Genomic DNA, 24,374 nt, shown 5'->3' with positions numbered 1-24,374 from the left:
TGTACAGTGTTGCAGTAATCTAATTCCCATGTTACCAAGGCATGCATGACGATAGTTAGATCGGCTTTCTGCAGGAATGGCTGCAGTTGGAGAAGTTGAAAAAAGACATTCCTAACAACTTCTACAATTTGCCTGACTGTCCCTAGAGAGCACTTCCATATTATGCACACTTCAAGGGAGTATAGCTTCACCTAGAACAGGCCAGGCACCTGTTTGTCCATAAGCCCAGTTTCCAACCCATAGTGCTTCCATTTTGTATGGATTGTTTTAGTTTACTCAGCAATATCCAATCACTTATTAATAATATTGTTGTTTCACATGAAACAACAAATAAACCAGGTAGCCTATCTTAAGAGTTCTTTAAGTCCTCAATGTTTTTTAACCCACAGAGGGTGCATGTATGCACAGTAATGTCTATGCTCATGCCATTGGAGGGGCAGATATTGGCTGCTTCCACACACGTTGGATAATCCACTTTCAATACACTTTAGTGAAGATTTGAAACTGATTTTCCATGTGTGGAACAAAAAATCCACTTCTAAAGGATTACGAAAGTGCATTGAAAGTGCATTATTCAACGTGTGTGGAAATGGCCATTGTTTACCCATCCCTGCTTGAGGTTGTTACTGCTGTTCAAATGAATGAGAGTTCTCTAGTCAGATATGCAGAATCCTGTTTATGATTATTTGAGAGCATGCAGAAATCCTAATGGATCTGTCAACTTAAAATTATGAAGATTATAAGACTTGCTGGAAATATACGACTAGGATAGGAGCTGAACCCCAGAGTTCGTTTTCCATTCCATGGTTATCAGTGTGAGCCATTTAGAAATAAATATGTAGTTAATTGTCTATTGTGCCATATCTATACTGCTTAACCATAACAAAATTACAAACAATAGTAAGATTTTCAGACATTGAGAGAAATTATCCCCCGGTAAATGAAAAATAAAATCTATTAAATACGTATATCTCTATGTTAGCTTAATTTACATAGTCCTCTGTGTGTTAAAAAAGAGACTTTAATTCAAAATTTTAATTGGTTTACTTTAATCATTTTAATATTAATGGATATTTATCCTGTTCCACCAGTTCCTTCCTCTTTGCTTCTCCTGTTCATTCCCCTATGGAAGACTTGCAGGGGAGAACAGATGCCACAGCTTGGAGGTTCAAGCCTTGGCTGTCCTTCAGATTTGTAAAATATTTCAGACATTTTCTGGACCTGTTCATACATGCTGTCTCTCCAACCTATGTTCACCGCTGTATATTGGTGTTTGTTTCTAATAGGTTTGAAGGTTTCTAAGATGGATCATAGAAGTTTGATTTCTTTTTCAGTCTGATATACTTAAGCAGCTTTTGGGTTGCTTGTAGTGTTGAATAGACATGGGCACGAACCGAAAAAAACAAACCACGTGATTCGTGGTTTGTCAAGTTCCATGAACCACTAACCACAAACTTCCACAACCTTTTCCTAGTTCACAAATCGGTTCATGGTTTGTGGAATTTCAAACACCCTGCGCCGGCTGCTGAAGCCAGCATGGGGTGTTTGAAACTGACAGCCCCCTTCTCCTGTTGCCTGGAAGCGACAGGAGAAGGCTGTCAGTTTCAAAACATCCCATGCTGGCTTCAACCAATCAGATGAAGCCGGTGCGGGGTGTTTGAAAGTCACAGCCTTCCCCTATCGCTTGCAAGCAGCAGGGGAAGGCTGTCAGTTTCAAAACACTCCGCTCTGGCCTCATCTGATCGTATGAAGCCAGCATGGGGCATTTGAAAATCGCAGCCTTCCCCTGTTGCTTGCAACCGGCAGGGGAAGGCTGTCAGTTTCAAAACACCCACGGGGTGAGTGAAACTGACATTCCCCTTTTCCTGCCACTAACGGGCGGTAGGAGAACAGGGCTGTCAGTTTCACATGCCCCGCCCGGCTTCAGCAGATTGGCTGAACCCGGTGCGGGGCATTTGAAACAGACAGCCCCATTCTCCTGCCACTTGTGGGCAGCAGGAAACGGGGCTGTCAGTTTCACACACCCCATGTGGACAGTGGTGCCCGCCTGTCTGGCTTCACAAACCGCTTATGAAACGGATGAACCAGGCCCCAAAAGCCGTGGAGTTTGTGGAAAACATGGCCCCACGAACCGTGTTTTCATGAACCACCAATTGGCCTGGTTTGTGCATTTTTTTGCTTCGTATTGCAATTCGTGCCCACCTCTAGTGTTGAACTAGAGAGAAGAAAGCGTGGCTATTCTTCATACAGACCTGCATGTGGCCTTTAGTATGTGCAGAAATTAGTTTAGCTTCCACTGCTCCAATATTTGTACAGTGCTGGCTGTATATTGCATAAATCCTGATGCTGAACAAAATACTGTTTAAAGGATGAGGAGATGAATGCTGTGGTGATGACCATAGGATATAATGTGTTTGTTTGGGTACTTTGAGGTTCTTGTACTTGAACTACATGTAAAGTACGATGTCCTTTTTTTTGTTTTTAGTGTTTTTTGGGATCTCTACTGTGCAGCTCCGGAAAGACGTGAAACGTGTGAACACTCAAGTGAAGCTAAAGCCTTTCATGACTATGTAAGTCTTTGGTACTTATTTGTTGCATTTTGCCTGTAGGCTTGGTTCACAATTACTGCTTACTCTGCACTTGATGATTTTCAAGTGTTCAAGGATGGCTCTTCCTGCCACGTGGCTACTTTCTGTAGTTAACAGGAGAAGGGAAACTAACATTAACCTTATAAGTAGTGAAAGAATTTACATTTTGTGGACTGGCAAGGGTGCATCCTTAAAAGAAAGATAAGGTTTGATAAGGTCAAACTTGTTATACTGTCATAAATTGAATATATATGGCAATGGTAAAGAAGTGTAGGAAGGAGGATATGTAGGCAAAAATTATAACCTAGGGAAGAGCAGGATTGTATAAGGCCGAATCCACACTTAACCGGCACAGCGCTAAGCAGGCGGAGTGAGAGCGTCTTTCTGGTGCGTTTTATGATGTCATTGCACCACGAGAGCGGCATCATGGTGCGATGACGTCATAAATCGGGCCAGAAAGACACTCTCACTCCACCTGCTTAGCGCTGTGCCGGTAAGTGTCGATTTGGCCAAAGTCTATAAATGATCGACCAGTACTGTCTAGTTTATCTAACAGGAAAAATATGTTTTGGGGAAAACAAAACCAACATTAAGAAATCTAAGGGATAGCACTTGCAAATGTGCCCATAGTCTACTTAGGTAAGTGTTGTGAAATTGATTTGATATAGCTAGTTAGGAGCTTTTGAATGCAAACTATTTTGTAACAGGTGGAAGCTGGCATGACCACATGTGTGCAGTTTCCATTAGCTTCATCAAGATTTTTCTACAAGAAATTGTTCATGAATTATGTTTTCCTCTGGTAGTAGCACAAGGTTGTTGGGAGAAGACAGCTACTGTGCTTTGATAATTATGGTTGAAAGCAAGTAGATTTGGGACCTGGTTTCATCTTTGAAATCTAAATTGGCAGCACAGTCATGGTTTCCTATTATTTTAGCAGAATTTATAAAAATACATAGATTTAGCATAGTTGTAATGTTAGTTTATGCTATTTGAACAAAGCATATAATCATTAATGTACAACTTAAGGGCCATCACACAACTACGTTTTCCCATACCATGCATCCGCTGCCTTCTTACCATCCCCTGCTTCTGCTGAAAGGAATTTAATCAGGGCCCTTTTCGCACGTACGGTTTAAACCGCTATTTATGAACATTTGCCGTGATTGCAGTGGCTTCCGCATGGCACCTCCACGTTCCACACTGTACAAGGCAGTTTCAGTTTGGCGTCTTGCTTTTCATTTTAGACGGGCTTTGAAGCTTCGGTGCAGTTTTGAGCTTTCGGGGGTTTGCAATTCACGTCGCACATTTTTAAAAAACTTTGAGCAAGTGTAGTAATGTTGCAATGTTGGAACCCATTGCCCCCCTCCCATTTGCTGATTGGGCTGTCCTGGGCCCACTGGAGAGACAATTGGTGGCGGATATCTGGGGGGAAACGTACTTTTTGTGCTTGTTCTACTCTCTTTTTTTTTAAGCCAAGCCAAGAAAGGGTTAAAATGCTGCTGCTTCATCCTCTCCTGGCAGCTTCCCTGCCGCTTTGTTTCCAAAGGGCTGTATAAAACTCTTGGGGGAGTTGGCACTAGCAGAAAACACTGGGAAGAAGGGGAAAGCAGCCATTTAACCCTTTCCTGGCTTTTAAAGCCTGGACAAATGAGCAGTAACTTTACAACACAGCAACATACAACTCATTCCTGGCTTTGGGAAAAAAAGATTGAATGTGTCCATACCACCAAAGGAGGAAGGGAAAAAGCAGCCATTTAACCCTCTCCAGGTCCAGACATGTCCATGGTGTGAACATGGAGAGGAGGTGCTTTCAAGTGCTTTCCCCATGATCAGCAGTGGTACATTCTGAACTTTGCTGATCATGGGAAGGGGGCATGTGTGGGTACTTCCTCAGCACATTCACCTTGTACAGACAACTCTGTGATTGCATAAAGACGAGGAGGCAGGGCCAGCACACACGTACTCACTTTTCCTCCCCACACATGTAAGGGTTGTCAGCACATGTAAGGGTTGTCTGCACAGGGCTCCTGAGTCAAACAATTGGTCTATCAGTTGTTTGTTCTGGCTTTTAACTTTCCAGGGTCTCGGGCAGAGGTCCCTCACATCACCTATCACCTGATCCTTTTAAATTAGAGGTGCTGGTGCTGGTGAGTTGGACATTCTGCATGCAAAGCAGATGTTATACCATTGTGTCATAGCCCCATCCCAAATCTTAGAACTATGTGGCTTTGGCAACTTAAGCATGTATTAAAATATTTATACTCTGCCTTTCCTCTTGGCTTATAGTGGCTAAATGGGTGATCCCAAATTTGTTTCCAACTTTCCCTAGGTAATGGGATACCTTTATGGAGTGACCTTTCTTTAGAAGAAAAGTCTGAAGACCTACAATGTTTGAATCTGTTTACACTTATGCAGGTTGAGATGGTATTAATGGGATGAACATTCAGTTCTACACCAGTATCAGATTGGGGCTAAATAGACAAGGTGCTGGGAGATCTGGGACTGAATATTCTGAGTGCTTTAATTGGTAAATAGCAGCTTAGTGGGCCCCATTTCAGATTGGTACCATGATGGTACCAACCCAACTGGATTTGCCTAGTTTCATTGGACTTGCTATTTGCCTGTTGATGCTAATGCACAAATTAAGCCCTTTCCTATGCTGTTCCACTAATTCCCCAGCAGCTATTTACAGACACTTGAGATATCAATTAACCCAGTATCCCAACATCTTGTCAAGTTTGGCCCTCAATCCCTGCAAACTTCACCTAGTAAGCCTTCATAGCTAAATCCAACTTGCTCCTCTTAAAGCTCTGTCCCTATCCTTCTAGATTGGGGACATCATTCTCAGTCCCATGCAGAAAGACATGATTTCTTTATACATTCTGAAGAACTTTGTTATCCATTAACCTAGGTGATTATATAAAAATTGTGAAGCGAGGGCATCTGTCCAACTTGCTTGAGATAACATGGCTGTAATGATACTGTGAGTTTGCAGGCCATAGACAAAAAAACTGCTGGTTGTGTAAACTGTATCCCTAGTGATAAGTATAGGCTGGAAACCTAATTATGTTTATATTATTCAGTCCTGTTTATGCCCCAGCATCTCCAGGATATGTGATGCATCTATTGTCATGCTGTATTGGATTCCATTGTGGTGTGGTGAATGAAGGAAAGTTCCCTGTGGGATTCAGCTAAACAATGTGGTTACTATCCTTATAATTGTAGGAGCTAGGCAGAGGTACCAATGTCATTTGAGCTGTACCATTGGAGAAGTGATTCATGTGATTGCATATAGATAATCCAAACATATGTGATATGTTGATATGGAATTAACATAAACTACTTGTATAAATAATTCCTAAATATGTGTTTTAACGCTACACATTTTGGAAAATGCCTGTGATTATTTAAAAAAATGAAAAAGATCTAAAAAGAAAAATGAAAATCCCAAACTCACAAATATGCATGAATTTTTTTTACACAAAGAAGTTTTCATCTTTAAAAAAAGATCAGCTGTATTGTTGCTGCAAAAGATGAAACAGTGGGTAAATTTGTAGCAAGCTTAAAATAATACATAGGAATGGAACCAATAATTGTTTATTTCCTTGTATTCTTAACTGATGAAAATCTTTTCTCATACTTGCATTTCTGGTAAAGATTTAGTAATTTTACATATTTTTTTTAAAAAAATCAAATTTGGGCAACAACAAAATGTAAGTGTTAAAACTCTAACTTGAATTAAACATTTATTGATGATATTTATCAATGAATTTACATGAAAGAGAAAATGGATTAAGTTGCTATTGGGGAAACTATTAAATGTTATCAGTGAAATACAAGTTAATAAGGATGCTATCCCGCCATGGCTAAGTATTTAAGCCCAATTGATTTTCACTGTGGAAGAATTAAGGATGTGCTTAACTTTTTCCTATTGATACCATTTTGGATTGAAAGTATATAATGTTGGCCAAACTGTGCCTAGTTAATGAATGATAAGGAAAAATATTACTTTTTCCCCCCTCTGGATATTTTCTTGGTAGTGTTTGTTTTCCCATAAGTCAGAATCATTATTATTATTAGTACTAATAATAATTAGTACTATAATTATTAGTACTAAAACTGAACACCCACTCTGTGTCACTGCCTTTTCCTGGGCTGATCCAGAGGCAGTACCTCTCTTACCCTTACCCGTGTTGTTTCCTTTGTTCTTGTTTCCTTTGTTCCCTGCCAGGCTTGCAAGCCTGTTTGTTTGCAGCTCTACTGCCTCCACCTGAGTGCCCGTATCACTGCCTTCTTTCCGGGGATGATGGTACAGCCTGGGAAGAAAGGAACATGAGGTCTCTTTCCCTTGAGATTGGCTGCACAAGGGCAGATAACACTCCTCTGTTTGAGGGAATTTTAAATTCTCCCTGACTTCTTAAAATATTTGGATTTTTTAATACAAACTTAGGGGTTTCTTCATATCTATAGAAAAAATTCTCATTCTCCAGTGATCCTAAGAAGTGGGGCAATCCTTACTCTCGGGGAGCAGCTCCTCCAATCCTAGGTAGGGCCGGTCAATTCAATTGATCACCAAGGGGAGGGGATCTTCCCTGGCACGCCAGTGTTTTCCATCCCTGCACAGAGCAGGACGTCAAACTTTTTGCTCCTGAGAGCAATGATCCCAAATGTCAGAGAAAGAAAGCAGAGACAAGGAAAGCTCACAGGGGAATAGGAAGGTCTTGCCGCCACCACCACCCAATTCACAAAGGAACACAAAGTGAGTGGTGGAGCTGATGGCCCTAGGTTTTCCTAGGGCCCAGCACTGTGAGGGCTCCCGCAGGGCTCCTCCAGCCTTCAGGCTAGAGGAATTTTAACCCCATTCACACAGAGGAGTGGTTGAGTCCTCAATTCTAGGCATGAGCGATGCTGAGGCTATTTAGCCACCAGGACCTCAGCCTGACCAGACGGCAGCAGCGGCGGAGGTGAGAAAAACCTTCAACAATGCACTGCCCCCTGAACCCCAGTAAGTGGCCTCATCGGGGGCAAAAAGATAGCCCTGTCTACAGCCTTTGCAGCAGATGCCACACTGGATGTGTTCCAAATGTCTTCAAGACCCATGGGATTCAACATCACAGCGAGGCGTAATACATGACTGAGAAACTGGGACGTATACCTATCTGCATGTACCAAAGTAGCAGCTATATTCTTTACAGCAGCCAAACTGTTCAGAGAAGCCCTGGACAAGTATTTAGTGGAGGACAGAGAAAAGAAAAAAGTCCTACCATCAAAAAGGAGGGAATCAAAGACCAAAATAGGGCCACACTCTTTTTGGGACTCCAAACGCCCCCTATGACTGAGTAATGCCAGACAATTCAAAGGCTACTGGCAACCAAGGTCCAGAAGTGAGAATTGACCATTCACCTTTCGGGAATCCAGACAGCAACCAAAAGGACCAAAGAAAGTACACTCAGCATTTATGTGTTTATTTTATTGGATTTCTATTTCGTCCTCCCCGCAAGTGGGCTCAGGATGGATTACATCATTAAAAACCACAATAAACAGCAATAAATATACAAGTTATCCATAAAAATTAATAACAATTCACAAAAAACATTACAAAAGTTTTGGTCAATTGTAGTGATAATAAATAAATACCAAGATAGCAGTAAGCACTGTATAGCTATTTGTTTTGCTTCGCTTGGATAAAACCCATAGGCAATAACTAATGTAATTTTCAGGTGCAATTAAGCTGTTAAAACAGGGTGGTGGTGGAACATCTGATGGAGAGGGTTAAATCATTAATTCCCTCCCTCCTTCTGTGAGGCCAGTGGTGGCCTAGCCCAGATTCAGCCATATGCCTGGCAGAACATCTCTGTCTTACAGGCCCAGTGAAAGGACAACAAATCCTGCAGGGCTCTGGTTTCGATGGACAAAGATTTCCACCAGGTCGGGGCCAGGACAGAGAGTTCCACCAGGTCGGGGCAAGGACTGAAAAGACCCTGGCTCTGGTTGAGGCTAGGCAGACCTCCCTGGGGTCAGAGACCACCAGTAGTTGTTTTTCTGCTAATCTGGTGTGATCTGGGGTGTATATAGGGAGAGGTGGTCCCGCAGATATGAAGCATAAACTACAGCATGACTATAACCAACATGTGAAGGTCATACAAATAAGGGGGGCAATTACAGCACTTATCAAGAACATGGCAGCAGACGATCACAGACAAATAGGTACCAGAAATGGTATCTATGGGGTACTCTCTAGAATTTGACTCAGTACCACCAAAGTGCCTCATCCAGCTTCCGAGAAACCTATTGGAATAAAAACACCACCTAATAAAGAAAGCCATGCAACACCTTTTGGAAATAAAGGCGATAGAACCAATACCAGCACGATATAAAACCTAGGTGTCTACTCAGTGTTCTTCTTTGTACCAAAACAGAATGGCAATATCTGAGTGATCCTGGACCTGTACCATTACATCAAGTCACACAGGTTCAAGATGGAAACAATGAGATCCATTGCAGGAGCTAGCCAAAAAGGAGACTACCTAACCTCCGTAGATCTGTCAGAGGCCTATCTGCATATACCCATAAAGGAAAGGCAAAGGAAATACCTGCGCTTTGCATATGGCAGAGATCACTATCAATACAGGGCTCTACCATTTGGACTCAAATCATCTTCAAGAGTATTCACAAAGATACTGGTAACAGTAATAGTGTTACTTAGACTACAAGGGGTATCCGTGTCCCCGTACCTGTACAATATCCTAATCAAGGTACCATCCCTAGAATCCAGCCTGGAGGCAGTGTAATCAACAGAGAAAAGAGCAGTCTGATACTAGTACAGAGGATCATACATTTGGGAGTCATGCTAGACACATTAAAAGACAAAGTATTCATGTCACAGGAGAGGCAACAGAAGATCACTGCCCTGATAGAAGAGGTACAGGAAAGAAGGAAAGTGGACATGATGCAACTAGCCAAACTCTAAGGGATGATGGTGTCCTGCCAGAACATTCTACAATGGTCAAGATTCCATACATGTCCACTACAAAGGTTTCTGCCTTTGTACATAGATGCCAGAGGAGGGTGCAGATACCAGCAACCCTAGGCACAGAAATGAATTGGTGGATGGAACCAAACAGATTTCAAGAAGAAATGGCCCTCATGGAACCAAGGAGAGTTATAATGACTACAGATGCAAGCCTGAAGGTCTGGGGAGCACACACACAGAACAGGATGGCCCAAGGTACGTGGTCAAAAGAAGAAAGGACAAACAGCATAAACCTGTTAGAACTAAGGGCCATCAAGAAGGGCCTACAGGAATTTTAGGACAGCCTATCAGAACACCATGTCATGGTGCAAACAGACAATATGACAGCGAAGGCAAATGTAAACAGACAGGCAGGAACCAGGTTCAAAACCCTGAATAAGGAAATGTCCACAATAATGACTTGAGCAGAAACAGACCTGAGATCGCTAAAAGCAGTACATGTTGCAGGACAAGAAAATAACAACAACAACAACAACAACCTTTGATTTATATACTGACCTTCAGGACAACTTAAACATCCACTCAGAGCAGTTTACAAAGTATGTTGTTATTATGGAGACTGAATGCAGGCCGCTGAAAGAACTAGGCTATACCGAGAAAGTAATATTCACCATGTTGACATCCAGAAGATGTTCAACAAATAAAAGCTACAATAAATGTGGCAGGTCTTCCAAGACTGGTTTTGGAATAGGAGAACCAATCCCTTGACATCTTCAGTAGAAGAGATCCTACTTTTTCTTCAAGAAGGGCTAGACAAAGGCCTCAGAACTAGCACTTTAAAATGCCAAGTATCAGATCTCTGCCATAAAGGGAGTAAGGAAGGGAACATCACTCACATGACACCCGTTCCTGAGAGGTTCCTGAGAGAAACAACACTGATAAATAAACCACAAATACATAGATTCCCAACTTGGAACCTTAATGTCGTTTTAACAGCACTCACAAAGGAACCCTTTGAACCTCTGATGTCTTGCCCATTAAAGGAACTGGCACTTAAAACTATATTTCTCATAGGAATCACTTTGGCAAGAAGAGTTTCAGAGATACAGGCCTTATCAGTGGATAAAGAACACTGTATATTTCACAATGATAAAGTAGTATGAAGACCAGATCTGACCTTCGGCCCTAAAGTGAATTCTACCTTCCATAGGGGAGAGGACATAATACTAGCATCTTTTTGTAAGGATCAAAAACATTAAAAAGAAAAGGAATGACACTGTCTAGATGTGAGAAGGGCACTGAGTTATTATTTGGACAGAACCATACAGATACATCAATCTGAGAACATTTGTGTCATTCAGGAGATGCTCCCTAATACAAAGGGTATCCACTTTTTCCTTAAGCAGATAGATAAGGGAATGTATTATTATAGCGTACAAAACAAAAAAATTGGACCCCCCCCCACACAGTGGGCATAAAAGTTCATTCCCTTAGGGGAGTGGCCACATTGGCAGCATACAGAACATTCCCATCCTTGGAAATGATATGCAAAGCAGCAACTTGGAAATCAGTGCACTCTTTCACAAAACGTTCTAGAATAGACAAAATAGCCTTGGCAGAGGTAGCCTTTGGAAGGAGGATGCTACAGCACACCATCTTGCCATAGAAACGTTCACCCTCCCTGGGAGATACTGATATATATATCTCCTGAGAGTAAGGACTGCCCCACTCCTTTGGTCCACTGGAGAATGGAAGATTTGAATTTCACTTACCATGAAGCTTCCTTTCTCGGTGGTTCAGGAGTGGGGCAGTCCTACCTACCCAGGAGATATTGAGAAGAGGGTGTAATATAAGTAACAAAGGCATAAGACAAATAAATCAGCAATGGGGGAAGGAGCAATGACCTTATGTGTATAGTTGACGTGTTAGTATTCCAGTTAAACTTCATAGAAGACGATGAGAATGGAAAAAGGAAAACAAGTCTCATAATGATGGTGCATGCAGAGAATTTGGGCTTCAAAATGAACTGGTGTGCCAGCAAAAAGCCTCTCCTCTCAGGGATCGATTGAATCGTATGGCTCTGCCTAGGAGAGGAGGAGCTGATCCCCGAGACTAAGGACTGCCCCACTCCTGGACCACCAAGAAAGGAAGTTTCACGGTAAGTGAAATGCAAATCTTCCATTCTGTACCTAGCTGCATTGGGTTTTTTTCAACTGCATTGGGGTCGAGGTTGACAATTAAATATGACTATTGATAAAATGACAATGCCATTAATGCTTTAGGCTGTTGTATTCACAAATCAGTATATATGAATATTTTCCCAATGCATTCACAATGCTGTCATTTTTTAGCTTAGTTGCAATTCACTGGGCTCATATCTTTTGTCTAGCATATTTGTCTGTACACCTGAAGCTTCCCGGCATTTTGTTTTCATTTAATTTCCTTGCACAATGTCAACATGAGTACTCTGAATAGATATCTACTACTACATAGTTATTACATAATAATCAACAAGCTGTATCTCCTCAAAAATTAACATAAAGTTATCTAAAGAAATATCCGTATGTTCGGTGAAAGCTGAAACCAGTAGATTGAAAATTGCCTTTAATATTTTATACTATAAAATTTGAATTAAACCTGAACCATTTCTGCGTACTATATCTTTTCTTTGTGTGTGGGTTTTTCCATATAATCATTATTTACTTATTTGCAACTTAGTTTTAAAATGCAAGAGTTCAAAACTCACTGGAAATGCAGTTCTTGCTGGTTCTGGAAAGTTGCATGTTAGTGGAATTCTGAAGAAATCAGCATAATAACAACAACATTCAATTTATATACCGCCCTTCAAGACAACTTAACACCCACTCAGAGCGGTTTACAAAGTAGGCTATTATTAGCCCACAACAGTAACCCTGTGAGATGGATGGGGCTGAGAGAGCTCTGGAAAAGCTGTGATGACCCAAGGTCACCCAGCTGGCTTCAAGTGGATGAGTGGGGAATCAAACCCGGTTCTCCAGATTAGAGTCCTGCCACTCTTAACCACTACACTAAACTGGCTCAAGACTTTGCATCACCTTACTAAAATAACTTTGTACATATTTAGGAGAATCTTAAATCTAATAGACATTTTCCCGCTCTAATATACAATTAATACAGTCATCATTAATGTATCATTAATACAACATAAATACAGTCTTACAATGAGAGATGTAAAATTACTGGAAGTTTTGAAGCCATTTTTGAGGAAGACATGGAAATTTGGGGGGAAATTGAAATATATGCAATATTTATTTTTCTATCAAACCTAAGCTTCCTTTACTGATTCAGCAACATGAAATGTGTTATTTATAACTTAGTCAACATATAAAATAGTTCTTATTTGGCATATTTAGCAAATTTAAAAGTGTAAATATCTTCATTTTATATTAAAAAAAGAGTTGCAAACTGCTGTAACTCACGCTACTGTAGCACATGAATCTTTAGGTTTTTTCCGAATGAGAAGTAGTAAAAATAGAAGTTGAAGGGAGCAAACAAATCATGGAGTAAACAAAAGAAAGTATATTGTTCAGACAGAAATTCGCTCAAAGAGTCACAATAGGTAGTATTGCTGGCATATTAAACTAAACTTTATGATATTGAAAATACTGAATGTATTATCATTAAACACATTGCATATTAATTGTTGCCAAAATTATTTACATTTAAGCAAAAAAAATCTTAAAATATTGTATGTTTACAATATGAGTTTTTTTCATGGGTGCTCCCCCAAATTTCCCAATTTTTCCATGGAAAAATTGAGGAAGTCCTCAGTCTTGTTCATGCTATACATTTTGGATGTGAAAAGCCTTGTTTTGAGAAACATTTTACTCATTCTGAAATACAAAATATTTCATAAGAATTTCATTTTGCTGGTCCATTAGAAAAAACTGGAAGCAGCCTAATTTTTTCCATTTTTTTCCTGAGCACTCACGCCTCTAGTTAGACCCTTACAATTCCATCAGACTCAACTTGTATCTCTCTTTATAAAAGTATCTGTCACTTTGCTGTTCTTTTTCTGTTTTGAATAGACATATGAAGGCCTGGAAAAAACCCTGCCCTTCTCCTTTTTTCCCCCAATAGAAAAATTAATAGTTTTGAAAAGTACTGAAAACAACTCCAAAATAATTTCTTTTTTAGATTAGGTGAAATGCTTTTAAAGCCAAGGTGGACATGCTTTAAGCACACACAGCTCTTAAATACAAGCTGCACCTAGAAGGATAACTAATCTTTATGAGTGGAGCATACAGGGCTATAATTTCTTCTCAGCTGTTTCATGCCTTCTTTTGTCCTTACTTTTCACTTGTGGTTGGCCAGGTTGACCTTTTCACCTCCTCCTCCTCTTCCAAGCACTGTGACACACATACCCACGTACTGGGTAACAAGATAAGACAGTACTGAATAGTTCAATGCTTTAATGGTATAAAGTTTAAGTACATAACGAAATATAGATCAAGATGGGTAGCCATGTTAGTCTGTCTGTTAGCTGGTATCTGAAGAAGTGAGATGTGGCTCATGAAAGCTCATACCCTACCACAAATTTTGTTAGTCTTATAGATGCTACTGGACTCTTGCTCTTTTTTATTGATATCAAAATATGTTATTATATTTATTGCATGTGACCTTTTTCTGACCAAATAATTCATTTTCTGTACAATCCTATGGGTCCGGGCCATAGAGGCGTCGCTTGTGAGGGCATGGCCACGGCACCACTAGGCTACCTCCTGTACAGCGATTTGCACAAGTGGCGGCATAAGAGCAGTGATGTGGAACCATTGAGAAGTGGCGTGGGCAGGGCACAGGCATTGGTTTTCAGGATGGGCTGCCCACCCCCTGTTGGTAGGATGCGGTGTGGGGTAGAGGGGCAGGGCCTGTTGATTGGGGATCCAGGGTGAGGCAACACTCCCACAGATCCCACCCCATCCATCCCATCCCTGACCCAGGGATTAATCGCTGGATGTGTGAACAGACATTACCATGGGGAGGGAGGGGTTGGAACACTGTCATTAGCAGGCACTCAAGCAAACTGACAGGCAGTTTTTGGTTATGCTCCAGCTATTTTATTGAACAGGGAAAGGTGATGAGGTTGTCTGGACATGTGTCTTGTCAATGTTTCTTGGCTGGAAAGAAAGCATAGGCAGTTTGTGCAGCAGTCCGAGCCACAAAATCCATTCCTCGACCTGTTCTTACAGGGGCGAGGTTGAGATGCAGTTTGCCCTGGGGAACGGCTTTGTGGGCTGGACTTGATTGGTACTCGAGGATCACCGGGCTCCTTGTTCTTCATGATGAATTGTGACCTACCTGCAAGAGTAGCAGACACCTGTGTGGCTACTGAGCCCGGTCTGAGGCCATGTCCAATCAGCAACGTCCTGGGAGGGTGTCCATGGTTGGGAGCAGCAGTGCCAATAGCAGCTCCAGTGTCTCAGGTGCAGCTCGCAAACAGATGATGCTCGATCCTCTGGTGAGACAGCGCTCTGCATTAGGATGGGCTTATCCTGTGAGGAGGACAGTCAAAGGGATGAACACCCTCCATCAACAGGGAGTTGCGAATACTCAGTCACCCTGACCTGCAGCTGTACTTCCTCCTCTGCTGGGAGAGGCCCCAGCTGAGAGAGTCTGACCAGAGTTCCCAAATGAGTCACTAGGGCCCTCCCAATTGGCTGAGTTGAGAGTAGGTTTCTGGGCAGCTGCTTCTGTGGCAGGCAGGTACTGCCGTAGCCCCTGCCCCCCTGTCAAGCCTCACCTGCAGAGGCTGGCATTCAGGAGGGTTCAAATGAGGGGGGCAGCTGGCACAAATCAATGAACCATGGTTGCTCCTGCCTCAGCTCCTTCTTACCTGTCAGTGCTCCCTCTCCCCTTCTCAGGCCAGGACTGGAGTCAGATAACCTGGTAGGGGACCTGGGTTGTTGTTGTTAGTCAGACTTTCTAGACTTGGCTCTTCTTCCCTTGAGCAAGTGCAAAGCACTCCTTATTTTCCACTGATTCCCCCCAGTGCTCCTGTGGCCCGACTCCGTGAGCACCTACTCTCTCACCTTGGCTCTAAGTCCCCGTGACAGGGGGCTTCCGGGCAGAGCCTCCTGATGCCTTCTTACTTACTTGGGTTAATGGGCAGCGCAGCCAGAGGTTATGTAGGGTGTCTGGGGAGCTGATTGGCCATGGGGAGGAGGGCTTGCCCACCATGGGGGCACTTGTAGATTAGCCCCCTTGGTAGTTGACATCCTATGCTTTGTTGGGCCACATGGGTGGTGCTGGGTGCCAGGAGGGGGAGCCCAAGTTTTCCCATTCAATGGGTGCCTATGGGCTATGTCTCCTTTTTTTGTGGTGTAACTTTCCTCCGCTGCAGGGGGTGTTCCCGGGCCTGGAGCAGCTTTGGAAGCTGACTCTTAGCCCACCCCCACCTTCTTCGGTGCCGGTGCAGGAACTTGCGCCACACATACGCCTCCATCTGGCCACCCAGCATGCCCGCTGGTGGCGACCCAGCAGCGGCAGCATACCTTGGGCGGCCACTGGCAAATGGGGGCTTATGTCCATGTAAGTGTGAGTTATGCCCGCGTAAGCTTTAGTCCTCTCCCTGAGCATTTTCCACCACCACCCCATTTAGGATTGGGCTGCCTGTTACTTACCTCAAAACATTTTTTTCTATTTAATTCCTATTTTTTCTACTTTTCAGGTAGCAAAAATTAAGGGGCATGTGCTAAGGTAGCATATGATGCATCAGCTTGCAGTTTTCCCTAAAGTATTATTTACCTGAAAGATACTTTGCTACTAACCCTGTATTCTGTAACTCAATGTGACATACAGTCTTTTCTTGACAGTGGCTGTCATTTTGATAATTTTATTTTGTCTAGAACTAAGTCCCATGCCTGTCTGCTACTGAAATAGTTATTCATTGTTCTTTTCTGTTGTTAATTTGGTACAGACAATTGATGATTGTATATAGCTGATACAACTAAAAAAAAAGGTTAACAAGATTTAGGATTTAACCCATATGTGCTCCAAGCAATCAGTACCACTTATTGCCTTCTTTGTGTTATTATCACTCATCTTGTATGTTGTTTGAAGCCCATTGCTAAACAAATGTATTCAGAAATAAGTCCCAATTATTTCAATGAGACCCTTTCCCAAATTCTTGGTTGCAGGCAGCCTTACAGGAGTCCAGGCACTTTGTGTAGGATTGCACTGTTAATAACCTATAATTTGCTCGAATGAATCTTTTAATGCTTTTATAAAAGAAGCATACTATTTGCCCCAGCCACATACATTTAACTTGTAGACATTGAATCAAGTTTCTTTAAAAAAACACCTAAGCCATGACAAATCTCCTAACATTTCACAAATGAAAGTGATTCCACTCCTGTGTGTTCTCACTCAAGTGGGGCAGATCCAAAACCCTGAGATTGTGGCGTAGTCAGTTATAGCAGTAGGAATGGCAAAGCAATCTATACCCCAAAGATACTATCCACATAAAGCAGAAACACAGACTAGAGCATTGATTGCCTTGAAATAATAATTTCTTCTCATTCATCACTATGTCTTCTTTTACTCTTCCCCACCCACCTCACAGGGTGTTTGTTGTGGGGATAATAATAACATACTTTGTAAACCGCTCTGAGTGGGCATTAAGTTGTCCTGAAGGGCGGTATATAAATCGAATCATCATCATCATCATCATCATCATCAAACCTAAGACATTATTGCTCAAGGCAGTTGATGTGCTGAACGAAAGAATTTTTTGACATAAACTGTCCAACCAAGCTAGGTTTTCAGGTCTGTTCTGCTCTCTGAGAAGAATATTAGAATTTGAAAGAAGTTAGATTGGTCGACATTGGAAAGGGTCAGTAAGGAGGAGTATAAAAGCTTTGGCCATTCTAGTCCAGAGGAAGTTATCTTTCTGAACTCTACCAATAAAACAAGATCAATGCACAAAAATTCTCCCTGAAAAAATCATCCCAGCTTGAATTAATCTTCTATTGTTTCAGTAAATTAGTGAAGCATACCATTTGCTCCAGCCATATACATAACTATTGTCTAGTAGAAATGAATAAAGAAAAAAACTGACCCATCACAAATGAAAATGGTTCCTCTTTCACAAGATGTTATTTTTTAAAAAATAGCCCTTAAACAAACTTATTGTACACATTCTTGCTGGGTCTTTTTTCAGCTACTTCTCATGTGCCCAAACAAGTCGTATATGCAATTTTCTTCACTCCTTTGAGCTCCTCCTCAATCTGCTCTCATTCTTCCAGGAAACTATAATATAATGTGACAGCACTTGCAGGATAACTTGGGATGGCATAACCTGTTTGTGGCAATACTGAGGGGGGAAATGGAATAGTATAGCGATAATAGGAGCAAGGCTACCCTAAAGAAGTTGAGAGGCAGAAATACCATATAATGTTAAGTTCCTATGTATACATATCTATTCCATGGTGTATATTCAGACTTTATCAACTTAGAATACTTTTAATTCAAGATCACATAATACTTTTTGATCACATAATACTTTAACCTATTCTGCTTCTATATAAGGTGCCAAGTGTGGGTTTTGACAGACTTTATACTCTGCCTTGGGAGTGCAGGGTTATACCACAAATCAAACACAGAGTGCAAAGTTGGGTGGGATGTTGTATACATGAATGTGTGTTCACATAATCTCAGGAAAATGCTTTGTTGAAAATTCATTATTCTAAACCAAAATCTGCTCATACCCATAGAAAAAAAATCGTACTGCTTAAGATCATAAGATGAACCCTGGTGGAGCAGCCATTGAGCCATCTAACCCAGCATCCTATCTCACACAGTAGCCAACTCGTTATCCTGGAGGGCCAGTGACAGGAAATAGAGGCTGACGCCTTGCCGCATGATGTTGCCTCTGGTATTGCCACTGGTGTTCAGAGATTAACTGCCTCTGAATGTGAAGCTTCCCTTTAGTCACCATGGTTACTATCTGCTGATCGACCCATTCTCCATGAATCTATCAACTTCCCTTTTAAAGCTGCCTGGGCCTGTGGCAGTCACTCATTACTTCATAGGCCCATTCTGTTACCCAATTAAGGAGTCTCCTTAATTAGCTTTAAGGAGATAAGTGAGGGGAGGTGTACTAGGAATACTCTCTCCCCCTCTCCCTCCCCCTCTCCCCCTCTCTCTCTCTCTCTCCCCCCCCCTCTCTCTGGGATCCCTCCCAGCTGACCTCTCCCTCCCTGAATTTGCTAGTTTCCATAGTTTGTGTACTCAACTGGGCTTTCATGGTGTTTGGGAAAGCCAGGTCCCAGTGACATTGGATGGAGTGGATGGTGCATGGTGTGGTTAGCTCACTGCTTTCTGCACCTGTAATCATTGCTGTAAGCATGGGCGAGTGCAGAGATCATGGTGCAAGAGAGAACACACCAGTGCAATGACAGCTGAGTTTGAACCTGAACAGGTAGCTGAGTCTTAGTTGTCTTCTCCTGTATAGTCTTTACATGTACAGGTAGATGTGCATATATGCATGAAAGAAAAAAGGAAATCAGGTCAATTAGAAAGCAGTGAGTCAGAAAATTGTGTCTGTCCCAGGGTGAATCAAGACTATTGGAGCATACACAGTGAATCTTCTTGGTTCTAAAACTGAGTTAATTTGAATTTGATGTGATTTTTAAAAACAGTATTCCTTCTTTCTGAAGCATTACTTATGGATAATAATGATTGTGGTATTCTGCTTGTCGCAGGATCTCAAAACCAATGGAACTGAAAAGTGTAAAATTCAAAATGATGAACTAAAATGCATATTTGGCAATGTGAATCAAATTGGTCAGCCCCAAGAACTTTCTGATAGTGAGTGTACATAACTTGTTGACAGAATTAAGTTTCATGTTTTCTGTGGGTCTGAGCTAGTACTGCATGTGGAATGGTGCAGGGTGCCCTCAAGTCACAGCTGACTTATGGTGACCCCTGGAGGGGTTTTCATGGCAAGAGACTGACAGAGGTGGTTTGCCATTGCCTGCCTCTCGTACTGCATGTAGGCAACTAATTTTCAGCTATCAAATGCGAGTTTCAATTTTTTTAAAAAATACTATTTCCTCAGTTTTCTTTAGCCATGAGTGAACTTTTTAAAAATAGTAGAATATGTGATTCAATTGGTTCCTTAAGAAAAATAGCCTGTAACTGCTTGTGGTGTTGTTAATGACAAAAATATGGCATTGTGCAGAAGGAGGGACAGCAACGTCTGTTCAGAAAACAGCTTCCACTTCTGACAATGAAAGACCTCTGTTTTAATTTTTAATCTTGACCTGCCAGGCATTCAGATTCATTGCCTGTAACTGTACTAGAATCAACATATTATTGCATATGTTTGGTGAACCGTGGAATTAGTTCAGCATTCATTTCCAGTTACTTGGTTTCTAAATGTACTCTTTTGGGACCAAAACAGTGTTGTCAATATTCTTTGTTCTAGATGCTCAGTGGTTTTCCATTTAATATTGTTCTGAAGTTTTTTGCATTGCACCCAACTGCCTTTATGATATCTTCCTGAAGGATCAAAAAGAGTTCCCATATCAATATCAAACAGTGAAGAACATGTTCCTTTCATATAGCCTTTTGCAAACATAGCCTTTGGGTTTAATAAACATGAGCTGCTGTTTTGTTGTTGTTTTCTGGATGGTTTGGTACAGTTCAGTTAAATAGCGCTACTCAAAATAAGCCCACCTTCACTGGCTTTTGGGAAGATGAGGCTGTCTCCTGATACTTTTACAGTTGAATTATTCACATTTAGAGTGTGTTTATCTAACAAGTGAGGTCACTATATGGTGAGAAACTTTTTACCTCAAACATAAAGCCAAACCATGGTTATGGAAACTTAATTATGGTTTGACATGAAATCAGACTAGAACAAGCAGATCTCTCTGGCGCCTTCTCTAAAGAAAGTTCTTTAAGGAGGGCATGCTTTTCCCCTGCTACATGTATTCTTGTGAATAAATGCTATTCTGCCTTGTGGGTACAGGGTTGGTAATTACTCCAAATGAATCAGAAAGTGCAAGTTTGGATGGCATGTTGTGTACACGAATGAATGTTCGAATGAGCTCAGGCAAATCCTTCATTGAAAATTCATGTTCTTAATGAAAATCTGCTCTTGCACATAGTGTGACTTTTTTTAAAAGAAGAAGAAGAAGAAGAGCCCTGCTGGATCAGTCTAGATTCAGAACAATGACCTCCCCCCAAACGAAATAGTGACATAGAATTCTTTGCATTCCGATGTCCTTCTTTGCAGCACCCCTCCCATCTTCTGACTGGGATATAAGGGTTCAGGGATCTCCATTCCTACTTGTATATGACAAAGGGAGCTTTGACTCTTGAAAGCTTTGTATCCTGGAAATTTTGTTGATCTCTTCCTCCCCAGTGGAAGAAGGAGACATGAGAGAAAGGCAGGTGATTGGTGAAGAGTGAGAGTGAGCAGTAAGTCATAGAGATGGGCACGAACAGCAATACGAACCAAAAAAAGCCACAAACAGCCCAATCCGCTGTTCGCGAGCAAGCTGTTCGTGAGGCCCCATTCCCAGCGAACATGTGTTCGTTCCAAGCCCTCTTTGTGGCATTTGTCAGCCGTTCATAAAGCCAGACAGTCTGGCGCCTTTCAATCAGTTCCCCTGGCAACATAGGCATGGACTGTCTGAACGCTGTCTGAACTCCTTCTGGCTTTCCTTCTGATTTGTAACCCCTCAAAGTAGCTTTCAACAGACAGTCCAGTTTTTGCCACTGTGAAAAGAAAATGACAGGAAAGTGAGGGACCCATGGATCATGGCTTTCCCAGGGTCCAATCTCCCTGAAACTTGGTGGGTCTTCAGAGGACAGTGAGGACTATGTCCCCTGCAAACTTGGTGGGTATTGGACATTGGGAAGGTCAATTTGTAACTCCTCAATTAGCTTCCAGCAGACAGTTCAGTTTTTGCCACTGTGAAAAGAAAATGACATAAAAGGGGGAGACCCATGGACTCTCCTTTCCCCGGCTCAAGTTCAGCTAAGTCTCAAGGGGGCCATTCTGGCTCCCACGAACCTCCAACTATGAACATGTTCGTGAACATGTCGTGTCTGTCAATGTTCATAAATCCCTTTTTGTGGATGACAGTGAACAACGAACATCGTGTTCGGGGTTTTTTCCTGTTCATGCCCATCTCTAGTAAGTCAGGAGGGAATAGGCAGCACTGCTTGGCATGGTGGAAGTCTTCCTCTCTCTGCACTTTTCCTGACATGAAATGGTCCCATGGGATGTTGTTTGCTCATGTTCGGGGCAAATAATGTCCTGGGTTCATTTCAGGTTGATAAACGTGCATGGGGGGATGAATCCCCTGCTCCCCCCACACTGTGGCCTCAGTCCTAATCAGGCTCCTGTAGCTCTTCAGAATTGAGTTCCTATGGAGAATATACAGTTGCCATATGTCTGCTAGTCCTAGTGGTGATCATATGCTAAATGTGAAGTGTAAGTGGGCCTCAGCCTCCCTCTCCCCCATTTGAGTGACCAATAGCTCAACAATATTGGACTGCTCAACAATATTGTTAGAATTGCCTAGGAATCTCCAATAATGACCACCTAGATTTCAAAATGTAGTTTTGCAAGACTTCAGTGGGTATTCATTTCTTAAAGAAGTTGCTGCTGTTATTTGGGGAGAGTTTAACCACCACCACCCCCGTTATTTTTTAGATTTCAAACTTTTCCACAAACCTGTGGCATTCCTGCAGATAGAAATGAATATGTCAGAAAGTTAGGTTGGTTACATTCTTTAGATTGCCTAGTTTTCTATGTAAAAAATTACTTTATTAAAATAGGGGAAGATTCGATTTTGTGAGCAGCTACTTGCAGTCAATAATTGGTAAGAATTCTGCTTTAGGTCAAGGCCCACCCCGTTTTTGCTTCATACACAATTGCAGCTTTAACAGCACATTCAATGTACTGATGGGATTATAACTTGTTTTTTAAAGATGTTCTAGTTTTGTTCAATAAATATGGTGGCTCTTAATGGTAAAAATTTACAAAATGGTTTACATTTTTTTACCCTAATCCATGGAAACTACATAATGAAGTTATTCATGCTTTCAAAATAAGTTGTAGTACTGTACCAGTCACCTGTTGGGGAAGAGAGGGCTGGGGACCTGAATTCATTCCTTTCCATGCACTCCATAAATGATTGGCACTGTCAAAGTTCAGCTGATCATCTATGAAGGGGTGCATTTATAGACCTAATTCACCAAGGTTCATTGTATAGATATTTCTGGGACATCAAGCGGATGTAGAACCCTTAATATCTTTATAAATAGGGAGGTTCATATGAGAGTGGATAATTACTGTGTGAAAATCCACATTGTCTTTTTTGAAATTTTTATTTTTTATAGATTGGATCCAAATATCCATAAATGGATCAGAATTCCCTGAAAGTATCATTACCACTTTTTCCTTTTATTCTGCGGTGCTTTGTGGTCTCTGAAAAATAGAGGGAGAGGAATCTTGGGAACAATGCTGTAGCCCAAGGGCTGCAATAGGAAGGCAGAATTGGTGGAAATCCCCCCAGCCCTTTATGTGAATAGAGCGGGGGCTCATGCAAAAGTGTAGTAACAGTTTAAGCCAATTTTGTTTCCTGCTGCAACCCCTCCCCCCTGCCACATTGAACAATGAACAACTTTCAGAATTGGTTTTTTGGGAGATACTAGCAGTGAATGAGTATGAAATCAGACTGAGGATCATTTGGATGAGCAAGTGTCTGAAATTATGTTAATCTTAAATGAAAAATCTGTGTTTTAAACTCACTATTATGTATTAATTATTGTAATATGTTGTCATGAGATGGTCTATAAAGATATTTTGTTATTTTAAATCACTGGGGTCCAGTCAGGTAGAGATAGGAGCAGAGTCTTCTGAAGATGGGAATTCTGTATGCCTCCGGTCCTATGAATTATATACTTATCTGTAACTTCTCATCCCCACCCAGCCTCCTCCTACCTTAATTACACATAGTGATCTGCTGCACATTATGCCTGAGGTTTTGAAACCTTGTCATGTCATAGTGAGAGCCTCCTTCAGTCCAGGAGCAAATAATCTGGCCTTCATAATTTTTAATTAAAGAGTAAAGCAGAAGAACTATCTCTCATTCTAGGCACAGGGCCAGAAAGAGAATAGAAAATGAATAAGAAAACTTTACCCCAAAAGAAAAATGGAGCTGAGAAATGAATAGTAGAAAATTACACAGGAGTCCAGTAGAAACAAAATTCATTTCAGCCCGCACTCTTGTGAGCCAGATCCCATTTTCTTAGATACACCAAAGAAAGACTTCCTGCTGAGTATTTAAACATGCCTAATGGATGTATATTTCTATGCATCTGAGGAAGTGAGCTCTGACTCTCAAAAGCTCAAGATAAAATAAACGTTTTAGTCTTTTTAAAGTGCTGTTGGATTCCTGGTTAGCATTGCTTTAACAATCTAACATAGCTACCCCCCAAGACTTGCAATAGTAGAATGATGAAAAATAGGGGGGATTCTCTCCCCATTCCCCTCCCCTCCTATTATATTTTCTACTGCTGTTCCTCTCCTAATTACAATTGTTCCCATTGTCCTTTGTTTTGAGTTAAAAGGAAACCTAAGTATCTGTCCAGGTTGCTATGGTAACTCAAGATAGCACCCAATGTATGTCTTCCAAGATAACTTCATAAGACTTTAGAGGCCATTTTAGATTGCCATAGCAACCTACTGTAGAGGTAAGTAACTCCTGCTGGGCAGCAGGACCTGTTTGCAGAGTACAATGACCAAGAATTGGGTA

At 41.5% G+C, this 24,374-nt stretch overlaps 1 protein-coding gene across 4 annotated transcripts in view; it reads left to right on the top strand.

Moving 5' to 3' along the window:
* Positions 1-24,374, top strand: part of SSBP2 (single stranded DNA binding protein 2) — a 165,309-nt gene that overhangs the window by 51,578 nt on the left and 89,357 nt on the right. For all 4 annotated transcript variants that reach the window (XM_054986656.1, XM_054986655.1, XM_054986654.1 and 1 more), the window contains exon 4: positions 2,486-2,570. In XM_054986656.1, coding sequence (XP_054842631.1) covers positions 2,486-2,570 — 85 coding nt within the window. The remainder of the gene's footprint in view (positions 1-2,485; positions 2,571-24,374) is intronic.

Source organism: Eublepharis macularius, chromosome 8 (genome assembly GCF_028583425.1).
Source record: "Eublepharis macularius isolate TG4126 chromosome 8, MPM_Emac_v1.0, whole genome shotgun sequence".
Taxonomy (NCBI): domain Eukaryota; kingdom Metazoa; phylum Chordata; class Lepidosauria; order Squamata; family Eublepharidae; genus Eublepharis; species Eublepharis macularius.
The sequence above is the reverse complement of the archived record's forward strand: the minus strand, read 5'-3'. Positions and strand labels throughout refer to the sequence as shown.